This window comes from Delphinus delphis, chromosome 5 (genome assembly GCF_949987515.2).
Source record: "Delphinus delphis chromosome 5, mDelDel1.2, whole genome shotgun sequence".
In the NCBI taxonomy this organism is placed as follows: domain Eukaryota; kingdom Metazoa; phylum Chordata; class Mammalia; order Artiodactyla; family Delphinidae; genus Delphinus; species Delphinus delphis.
In genome coordinates, this window is record NC_082687.1 from 112,785,247 (window position 1) to 112,796,876 (window position 11,630).

The 11,630-nt window shown below is 44.0% G+C and overlaps 1 protein-coding gene across 12 annotated transcripts in view; it reads right to left on the reverse strand.

The window, feature by feature from the left end:
* CAMK2D (calcium/calmodulin dependent protein kinase II delta) overlaps positions 1 to 3,010 on the reverse strand; it is a 274,602-nt gene extending 271,592 nt beyond the window's left edge. For 4 of the 12 annotated variants that reach the window (XM_060012921.2, XM_060012917.2, XM_060012916.2 and 1 more), the window contains exons 1-2: positions 2,277 to 3,006; positions 569 to 663 (exon numbers count right to left, since the gene is read on the reverse strand). In XM_060012921.2, coding sequence (XP_059868904.1) covers positions 569 to 663; positions 2,277 to 2,341 — 160 coding nt within the window. In that variant the 5' untranslated portion in view covers positions 2,342 to 3,006. Of the gene's footprint in view, positions 1 to 568; positions 664 to 2,276 lie in introns of all 12 variants that reach the window. The other 8 variants (XM_060012920.2, XM_060012919.2, XM_060012923.2 and 5 more) reach the window with 6 other exon arrangements.
* Between the last annotated feature and the right edge of the window lie 8,620 nt (positions 3,011 to 11,630).

Here is an 11,630-nt window from a genome sequence, read left to right on the forward strand (position 1 = left end):
CAGTAAAGGTCTGAACTGCACACAGAAACATCAAAATCAAGCTGAATTTCCTAGAATATAGCAACCATAAAATTTTCCTCCCAACGCCATTACTGTTAAATATACCTTGATGAATTAAGTTCAAGTGTAACTACAATTGAAATATATGATTCAGCTGAGTTATGACCCATTTTTCCTCTCAAAAGCAAAAGGGAATAATGACAGTTGTGAGACTTACATTTTTCCATTCCAGGGTTTTTCTGAAAGTTATTTCACAGGGGAGCTAAAGGCAAAATGCACTTAGTGATATTTATTTGCTTTAAAATAGTTATTTATGCTACTACTCACAGGACAGATAGCATTTTAATAACAATTTATCAAATAACAATTGTATTTGGTCATTTATTTTTAAACTGTACAGACCAAGAGGCATTCAGGAAGGAAATAATCGCAAAATGTCATATGATACCTAAGGCTACAAGTATAACTAAATGACATATTTACATACAACAGAACCAACATACAACAGAACAAACAACCAACATGACAAATACACAAGTAACATATATATGTGATTGAAAATACCCACCCCTAGCAGAAAGCTTTTTGGTGTTGATAATTTTGGCAGCATATTCTTGTCCAGTAGGGATTTTCATACATCTTCTCACCACTGAGAATGCCCCCCTGAAAACCAATAATTAGCAGGTCATCAATATAATCAGCTCTGATATTCTATTAAAATCGCACATCTGAGCATTTTTATTGAATTTAGTGAACTGTCAAATATCAGTATACCATAAAGTAATATCCAGAAAATGAACCGTTCTTCCTGGAAACTGAGACCCTCTTTAATGTTGAAGAATAAAATTAGATTTCATTAACTGGGAGCACACATTATTAATCAACAAAATGAAAAGAACTGCCAATTACGACGGCTCTTGTTTGCACATGAAATTTGAAAACATTTTACACTTCACGCTAACACAGCACCAAATGCTCTGAGAAGAAACCCTGCAAAGAGCAGAGCTGAGACGGAGCAGCAAAAAATCTGCTGCCTATTTATTTTAGTAGGAAAAAATAAAATTAATGTGGCTCCAAGTAGGTAAATATGGTGATTGTTTTCATTAAAATAAGTCTTAGGAACACTTGAGTGCGGTTTAACAAATCCTGCTATGGTGATTTCACTGTGCCCTGTTTTGGGCTGGGGGAGGGGAGAGTTTGAATTAAGCTGCTCTTCCGACATATTCTCCATGTTTTAACAGCAGACAACATAAATATATAAGGATATGATTTTCATTACATTTAAAAGATATTTACATGTCCTTTAATTCAACTGTATAAAACAACAACACACACAGAAACGCGCCCCTTCCTTAAGCAATGTTCGAAACTAGCGACAGAGGATTTGGGTTTGGGTTTGATGCTACATAAACTAACGTTCAAGGCTCGGCCTCTAGATTCTTTGCACAGGTTCTCAGTAGGTCTCCTGTCCCCTTCCTTAACATCACCAAGTACAATAGTTCTCTGCCCGTCAGGTGTAGGAGGTCGTTTTACACAACGATGGGCTACCCTTGGGAAGCTCTCTCCCGGTCACCAAAGGGCTTTTCCGCTGCCTGTATAAATAAATCCTCCCAGAGAATGCGAAGATGTACACGTAAATCCTAGGAAGGATGATGATCAGCGAGTAATCTAGTGCAAAGAATAATCGTGGATATGGGACAGGGGTTCGAGTCCCTTGGGGTGGCCCTTTTCCTGGACAGAACAACTACTGGACGCGAAATAGACTCTACGCCAAGTTGAACTTTCGGCATCAATAAATATGGCACCGTCTGTGGCAGCGAGTTCTCATCCGTACGTGGGTCGTACGGCCGACACGCCTGCGAAGCAGGCGGCATCTCTATTTACAGAAAACATGATCTATGTTGCATTTTACATGGGTTCTTGTTTCCTCTCCATACACACAGACACACGCTCGCACACTTCTCAGGATGACAGCTACAACTGCAGGGATCGTAAATCCACCAAGCCTCTGGTGCAGAAAGGTGGGGGGAGCGGGAGAAGGTGGGCTGAGGATTATCGGAATGGGCCACAGCCGGGGTGGAAGGTCTTGCCCCTTCTTTGTCCCCTCCTCTTACTAACACAGCACCTTCCTCCGAGCTGACACACCAGGGGCCCTCCTCCCTCTCCTCCCGTCTCCCAAATTCCCTCGCCCCACGCGGGAGGCCGGTGGGTCGGGGGTAACGCGACCCGCCCTCTGCTGGAAAGGGGACGTGAGGGTGCCCGGCAAAGGCGCTTACTTTCCGAGCTCCTCGAAAAGCTGATACTCGTCCGTGAACCTGGTACAGGTTGTAGTCGAAGCCATCCTGGGTCCGGGCTGTACCCCTGGCTGGGAGCGCGGCGGACAAGACGCGAGCAGACGCGCGGCTTCCCCAGGACTAGTCCCGCGGCGCTGTCACCCAGGGCCGCCCTCACTTTCCTCGTCCGAAAGTAGCTCGCCGGCGAGGGAGTATGCGCAGGGGCGGGGCGGGAGGGGAGATGACCAGAAAGGGTGGCGTGGGGTCTCCTCCCTACGGTCCGCCGATCCTCCTCCTTCTCCTCCTCCTCCGGGCCTCGCTTCCTTCTTCTCCTCCGGTCGTTCCACCCGCCCCCTTTCCAGCCCCTCTCCTCAAATGCAGGGGCAAAGTACTCAAGAAGAGGGACTGGGAAATGGAAAAACAGCCGGGCACGGGGCGAGAGGCGAGCAGTTGCGAAATGATCCGCACCGGAGCAGGAGGGGTAGAGGCGGAGGGGAGGGAGCCCGAGGGGGCGGAGGCCGCGGAGCCGGGAGCGGACAGCTCGAGCCCAGCTGCAGCTGTCAGCAGGCGCGGGCGCGGGGTGCGCCAGGGCCGGCCTCCCAACCGCGGGCACCTCGGCCGCCTCGCGCTCCCCACGAGCCCACGCCGCTCCGAGACTGCGCGGCGGAAGAAAAAGCGCTGGGCTCGGGCGAAGCCTCGTCTGCTGTCCCCAGGCCTCCACCTCCTCCCCGGAGCCTGGCAGCACCCCCTCCCTCACGAAGCCTCCTCTTGCTGGTCCCACACCTCCTGCTAGCGACTCTAACACTGTCCCTTTACCACCCTCCTTTCCTCCCTCCCCGAGCCTCACACACGCGCAGAGCTGTCCAGGGAGAGACCAGGTGGGTGGAGGATGTGCGGGGGAGAAGCCGGGAGAGGGTTTAGGTGAATGAGGCGAGACGTCAAAATTAGTTAAACCCGCAATTAGGCTCCTGCCTAAATGTGGGGCTGAGTTAGCGGGAATATGTGGGGTAACTCGTGGACTGCCGAGGGCTGCTGCCGGGGGTCGCAGAGGCCCCCAGCCGGGTTGTGGGCGCCGGGCTCTAGGGACCGACCCCCGCCGGCGCGCAAGCCGCGGTGCCTTAGGTAGAAGGGCGAGGGGTGCAGGCGCTTCATCTGGGCGCGGCTCCGTGTTGACACAGCGGGGGCCGGATGTGGGTAGTCGACTGTTTCCAGAGAAGGGTCCCAGCCTCCCACACCTCCCGGTGATGCTCGGGCCCACCCAGCAGAAGCCACGCCGCCTGCTTCTAGGAGCCCGGCACGGGGTTCCTCCCTCTCCCGCAGCCTCTTCGGCGAGGGGCGACGCCCGCCGTGCCACGTTTCACTTCTGATATGACTGCCACCTCACTCTCCACATCCCCCCGCCGTTTTCTAGGTTGGGTTGCTCAGACTCTGGCAATCCCCAAAGGCCTTTGCTTCGGCCATGAATGTTAACAGAATGAAAGCAAAAACTCCGCCACGGGGCCACACCTTCCCTACAGAGTAAACTCCCCTGTAACCTCAGTGAGTTCTGATAGTAAGACGGTTTCTCGCGAGATTTCCTGCTTGGCGGCGGGGGCGGGGTAGTGGGAAGGTTGGGTGTCGGTCACGCGACCTGGTAGGGTCTGACGTCACTCGCATCACGTGAACAGGTCTAGTGCCTTTCGCTTTGCAAAAGGAAAAAGGAAAAGGCGAGGTCGTGCGTGCTTTGCTTGTATGCTCAAAGATCTGGTGGGACTGTGGCACCTGAGTATACTCCGTAAATGGCTATCTGAAAAATCACTTTATAAGTTCAAGAACACGTGCTATTTATTAGCATATCTGTCATTGTTTACAGTACATACGAGGAAAAAAACTATCCATTACATTTAAAATAGGAGAATTGCTGAGTGCTAAAACAACCCGTGGGCCTTCCTTCCAGTCCTCTGTCTTTAATAAACTATGCAATTGCAAACTTAGAAGCAGACCAAAACCGAAAGAGTTGTGAATGGTCTTTTTCAAATTACTGCCTTTTGTTTTACAGTATGGGGACTTTAAAAACCTGCAATTCTATTGCTAATTTGCATCGTTAGCATTACATCAGGGATTCAAATTTCCACAGCTGGAAGATGAAAGGTAAATAGGAGGTCCAGAGAATCTAAGATTGGAAGGAGTTATTTCTTGCTCTCAAAGGCTGCTGTTAATTAGTGAATTTGCCCACCGTCACACATAATCCTAATTCCCTTATTTCCTGATCTGGGGAATGCTATTCTGCCAATAACTGATGTTTTTACCAACGTTCTCAAAGTGATCACAATTTTTAACGCTTGTAACAAAATTGGACTTTGTACATATTTTGATTCCTAACCATAAAAAGCAAATATTGTGTAAAATGTAGTGTACAAGAAAAGATACCAAAAACTATATGAAGAAAAGAAACAAGGTGTCTAAATATTAATAATTGGGCTAGAAAGTTGAAAAAACAATAATTTAGTCTCGGCTAAAGATTTTTAATATATATCTTAAATATTTAGCAACATGGTTCCAAGTTATAATGTAATAATTTAATATTGTTATGTGAATCTAAAAATGAAACAGAAGTAAACTTAAAACAGATAATATAGAATTTTACAACTCTGGGGAAGAAAATTGTTTTTTAAATATTCAAGTAACGAGGCCTGCATAATTACTGTATTTATTTGTTATTTAAACTACCCATAATTGTAAATGGTTATGATGATTGTGTGATACAATAAAGGAAACAACTGAGTTTTAATACTGACCTATTATTAGACAATAAATGTGTTAGACAATAAATGTGTACTTTTTAAGCAAACACTGCTTAATCTATAATTGCACCATTTCCTGATCTATATTTTGTACTAATTAAAATATTTCTCTTATTTAAGAAAAACTGACAGTTATTTCTGATGTTTGAACTCCTTAAGACAGTAATCCTTTGAAAGTTACACTGAAATTCCATATTATCATCTCTTGCCTCCTTCCTGGTCTCCTGCTTCTGCCCTGCCTCCTTTCATTCAAGCCTCAGCCCAAACAGCCAGAATGATCCCCTTAAAACCTCAGTCAGAACAAACCATGCTTATGCTCAAAACCTTATGAAGGCTTCACCCCATCTCAATTGGACTAAAAACAAAATATTAAAGATGGCTTATAAGGCCCTAGAGAATCTCTACCCCCTACTCCATTAGCCTTCTTACCTCAATTTGTGCCCTGGCTCACCCTCCTCTGGCCACACTGGCCTCTTGTTCCTGGAGCATGCTTCTTAGGGACTTTGCATTTGCTGTTCTCTGCCTCCCAGAATGTTCATCTCTTAGTTATCATCCTATCTCATTTCTTCACCTCCCTCCAATATTTTCTCAAATATTACCTTACTGTGGTGGTCTTCCCTGCCCACTCTATCAATGACTGCACCTCTCTCAGACATGATTTCTAGTCCCATTCCCTGCTTTATTTTTCCCCTCAATACCTATTACCATATAGTGTACTATACATTTTTTTCTTGTTAATTGTTTATACTTCCCAACTAGAACACAGGCTCCCCAAGGGCATGAATTATCGTATGTTGTTCACTGCTCTATTTCTAGCAACTAGAATAATGTCTGGCACATAATAGCTGCCCGATGAATTTTGTTAATGGGTAAATTAATTATTTGGGGGTTTAGATTAATCACAATTTTCTTATTAAAATTGGTAGTTGATAATTAACATACCATTAAGACATCTTACTATAAGGGTGATCATTTTCAATCAAGATGCTCACAGTATCCCATGATTAAAAGTGTTTATGCACAGAAATGGATTTTTTAAATACACAAATAATTGACATCAAGAAAAAAGGATCTAGCACTAATTTTCTTGTCATTGGAGTCCATAAAGGAAGAAGGAATTTGTTTTTTAGATATATTGGCCTTACTAAATTTTACACTGAAATAAAAGGCAGTGCCAAAGGTTTTAAATAACTAGAGCTCATTGTGAAGACACAAGTCAATGTAAGGAAATGAAAAGTGTGGCTTAAAGTGAATTTTTTTTTTTTTTTTTACGGTGCGCAGGCCTCTCACTGTTGCGGCCTCTCCCGTTGCGGAGCACAGGCTCCGGACGCGCAGGCTCAGCGGCCATGGCTCACGGGCCCAGCTGCTCCGCGGCATGTGGGATCTTCCCGGACCGGGGCACGAAGCCGTGTCCCCTGCATCGGCAGGCGGACTCTCAACCACTGCGCCACCAGGGAAGCCCTAAAATGAATTTTTCATGTGTAAAATGAAAAAAAAAATTTCTAAACAGTAGCGTATTTGGTTTCTCAATTGATTTAGTTAATCACACAAAAATTGAGATCACTCAGTGTATTGCTTCTAGCTTCTAACTTTCTACTTTGCTAAGGTGGAAGCAAAGTATTCATAATTTTATCAACTTTAAAAATTTACCCTTTAATACGGGAAAGGCAGTAACAGCAAACAAAGGGGAAGGGGTCGGGGTGGGGGGGTGGTTAGGGTTGGACGACTGTTGGTTTGAAATGTAGTTGTAAGCAGAGCCCTTTCACTACCTAGACTACTGGACTTCAATCAGGTGAAATCATGTCAGTGCCAAGACAAGGAAGAAATCTTGCTTTAAATGTATCCCATCCCTTTTTTGTGATAGCATTCACTGACAAACAGCAAAGAGACAGAAGACACTGAAAATGATCACTACATACAAATACAACATGAGAATAAAAGAACTCTTGTAGATAAAAATTGCAAGACTTCAGTAGTCCCACTAGGAAGGGATAAATTTCTAATACTTAAACAAAACAGCTATTCACAGTCACTCATTTCCCTTGCTACAAAGTTACATACAAGAAACAAGGAAGAGATGGCTATCTCCATAGCACCCCCAAAGGCCGAATCCATCCGTAGTATGTATATTTCTGTGAGAATTTTAGCAGGGTCTGTATTGTAAGCCACTCTTCACTGCAGTTTTAGAGGCAAGGAGAACAAAGCAACTTGCTGTTGCTTTTTTCAGTTAGTCTTCCTAAGGTACAGTAACCTAACCACATAGAGCCCAACACAAATACAGTCTACAAGTAAGTGGATAATGGATGTGCCACACCATCCATTTGTGCAAGATAAATTTACAGATGAAGAAATTAACTGTTGGGACTTCCCTGGTGGCACAGTGGTTAAGAATCCACCTGCCAATGCAGGCGACACGGGTTTGAGCCCAGGTCTGGGAAGATCCCACATGCCACGGAGCAGCTAAGCCTGAGCGCTACAACTACTGAGGCTGTGCTGTAGAGCCCACGAGCCACAACTACTGAAGCCCACACACCTAGAGCCCGTGCTCCGCAACGAGAAGCCACCACAATGAGAAGCCTGCGCACCGCAAGGAAGAGTAGTCCCTGCTTGCCACAACTAGAGAAAGCCCATGCGCAGCGACAAAGACCCAACACAGCCAAAAATAAACAAAATAAAAAATAAATAAATTTTAAAATGCTGTGAATTCAGAACACAATGATTTAAAAATTTATTAAAAAAAGAAATTATTCATAAAACAAAAGGTAGTAATAGAAAAGGTTTTCTTTGCTTCATCAGATGCTGAATTTTTTTTTACTCAAAATAAGAAATGTGCAAATAAACAAGAAAATAAACGATATCCACCCAATCAAAAAGTAGCTCTTTTCCCATTACTTTCAAGTATACGGGTTAGCATACTATCCTCCATGAACATACATACATACCTACCACTGCTAAAGGAATTGTAGCAGGAAATTATATTGAATATGATGTACAAATTGAAGCAACTGTGTAAAAGATTGTGGAGTCATTAACAAAGAAAACGAATTAGCAGATGCTGAGTATTCCTCTCGAAACCCAGCAGGACCCTGTGGGGCTCCTGGGCACAGAAGGCTTTCTGTCCCCCATTTTCTTGTTTGTAGGGAGTTCCAAAGGGCAGATTCTAACAGTTGCTAATCAAGGGAGGAGCAGCCCAAAAATCACCTGAGGCAACATTAAAGGAACCAGAGAAACTCATCAAGAACACCTGAGACAAGGACTTCCCTGGTGACGGGGTGGTTAATAATCTGCCTGCCAATGCAGGGGACATGGACTCAAGCCGTGATCTGGGAAGATCCTACATGCCTGGGGGAAGATCCCGCATGCCGTGGAGCAACTAAGCATGTGCGCCACAACTACTGAGCCCACGTTCCACAATTACTGAGCCCATGTGCCACAACTACTGAAGCCTGTGCGCCTAGAGCCTGTGCTCCGCAACAAGAGAAGCCCCCGCTTCCCACAACTGGAGAAAGCCCAGGCACAGCAATGAAGACCCAATGCAGCCAATAAATTAATTTTAAAAATATATATATCACCTGAGACCAGATTAGAGGAGTGCAGGCCCTACACACATCCTAATCTTACCAGCAACCCCACCCTTGAACTGTTGCTATAAAACTCCCCCATCAAATCCTCCCAGGTCCCCTCCCAGGGACACAGTTTTTTGGGGCAGGAGCCACTGTGTCCTCCTTTGCCTGGCAAAGCAATAAAGCTATTCTTTTCTACTTCACCCAAAACCCTGTCTCTGAGATTTGATTCGGCACCAGGGTACAGAGGCCGAGCTTTCGGCGTCACTCTGTGCACGGGTTATGACTTTCACTTACTACTGTTGCAACACTTATCACTCCTGTAATTAGGCTATTGGCCCCTGCATGGCAAGGAACTGCCATTCAGTCCATCACCACAGCACTAGCACAGGGCTTGTGCCCTAACAGGTGCTCAAAAATACCTTTTATTAAAAAAAAAAAAAGAATATATGTTATCATTAGTCTTTGTCTTCCAAAATATCAAAAATGCCCAATCTTTAAAGGGTGTAATGAGTCCCCTTTGTTGCTATATTTAATGGATCCTTTTCACTCCTTACATAACTTGACCTCTCTGTATCGTTTCATACTGTTGACCTGAATCTCTCTGTTGGTTTCCTTGTCTGATGCCGCATTCTCTACTCACAGCACCTCACCTGCCAGCCCACATTTCTGTCTCCTCTTTTCTTCAGGCTCATTCCTGATGGCTCTTTTTCTCCACCCTTGTGGTAAATAGTTGCTCTCAGGATTCTGTCTTAGGCGACTCTTTTTCTTATTTTACACACCTTTTCGGGGCCACCTTAGTAACTCTCATTATCTTGATTATTTTCTGTCTTAAATTCGCCTCTCCAGGTGTAGATCCTTAGGCAAGATCAGAGAGTCATTGGGGCAGTGCTCTCAGAGAGAAGGGTAAGCAAGTGGAGAAGCAGGGGAAAAACAAAATAAACTCAAACAAAAAACCCAGCATGTGCCTTCAGGCAAAGTCCCAACCACAGCCTGATCCACCAGCTGCTCAGGAGTGTAAATTACACCCAGATTTTTTCCCCTTCAGGCAAGGACTTCCCCATTCCTTCACCAAGCAGTCATTGACCACCAGCTATGGGGGAGGGGGAAAAGAAGGGACATAAACTCTCAAAGGGTCAAGTAAGGCCCTCCTTACTTTCAGGCACATAGAGAATGAAGAAGGGGAAAAACCAAGTCAGCTAGATATCAAAAATGCTAATGACTGAAATCTTTACCTCCAACTCCCATTTCTCCACAAGCTTCAGACTTGTGTTGCCAGCTCCCTATTGGAAGTTTCCTCCCAGAGAATCTACCTCTGATTCAACACATTAAAAATAATTTATCTCCCAGCTTCCCTCTCTATCTGCACCTCCTCCATATCTCAGCAAGACTTGAGGGTCACCTGTAACGGTCCCTCTCCCTTCCCTCCCACAGCCAATGACAAGTCCACACACCTCAAGCCATACCCACTGCAAATGCCTTCTTTTAAGCCATCAGCTTTTCTCACTTATATTAAGGCATTAAGTCACTCTTCTTTAATGAACTTACACTAAAGAAATCTAATGTGTCTCTCCTCAGTGTAGATACCATTATTAGTTCATCACATATCCTTAAAAAAAAAAGCCCCAAATCTTTCATATACCCTACCACGCATTTCCTGGTTTGGACCTGGTTAGTTTCATGGACTCATCTATCTTGTCCCCATGCTACTCCATGATTCCTAAACATTTCTAGAATTATCTATCCACTTCACTTCATTTCTCATCCCTGGCATTCTAGACCAAACCATCATCATCTCTTAACCAGTTTGCTGAAACAATCTCCTAACTGCATTAATCTGACGTCATTGAAATGCTTCCTGATAAGCATCTAACTATCTAGTGGCCTGTTTATCTAAAGCACAGAGCACCTCATTCTGTTTTTCATCCTGAATTCCTTTCAGGGGGCGTTGGCAGTGGGCCACTGCAGTGGGTGGGGATTTAAATCTTGCGTAAGTGATTGATGAGCAAGGCTCTTTGTTCTTTTTTTGTTCACAATCCCCTTTGCCTCCTTTTGGTCATAAAGTCAACCAAGGTTTGGGAGGTATTTAGTGACTGATTTGTCCAATGGCTCTAGGAAGGCTCATTCCTAGATCAGGCAAGGATTTCGTTGGTAGGCCATTCATGTGCTATGTCTGCATTAGGCCCTGTTAAAAACCTAAAAACTCTCTGGATCATCTGTCTTACTAGTCTACTGCGGTCCAGAAAATGCTTCTCCCTTGTTGCATCTTCTCATACATAGAAAAGTACTAAAATCATTAACTTGACATATCTGTTTTGTGGTTAGCAGTAATCTTTTACCAAGATATATGCTCAATTACATGTATTTCATAGCCAAAAAAATGACATATATACTAGTTCCTCCCCTACTTCTTTGGAGTGGTTCCTCAGAGCTATCTCCTGGGCTACAGTCTGTGGTAAGACCCTGAATAAAACTTAAACTCACAACTCTTATGTTGGGTGGGTTTTTTTAAGTCGACACTCTTCTCTTGATTCATGTAACTTCAGAGGAAGGCAGCGTCTACTCCAACACTCTTCATTTTCAAAACTTAACTTTTTCCAAAAAATTAATGGTTTAAACATCAATAAATTACCTTTGCCAAAAGTTGAAATTTCTGTCTTCATCATGTAGGGGCCAATGCTAAGGATTTCCTATATGCTATGTGTCAGATAGACAAGGCAAACTGGACTCAGAATAGATTTTGAAATGTACTTTCTTACTCAGTTTATTATCACCAATCCTGTATAATTATAGTAACTTCTGTCCTATTTGCATGACAGGTCCGGTTAATTTATTATTATTTATTATAATTTATTATTCAGATACTACTTATTCATTTCCTAAATCATCAAGGCCTCTGATATTTCTTATCTCTCTGCTTATTTGCTTTGCAGAAGTTGGTTACCATGCTCATTTATTCTCTCTCTTTTTTTTTAAATTTATTTTTGGCTGTGTTGGTTCTTCGTTGCTGC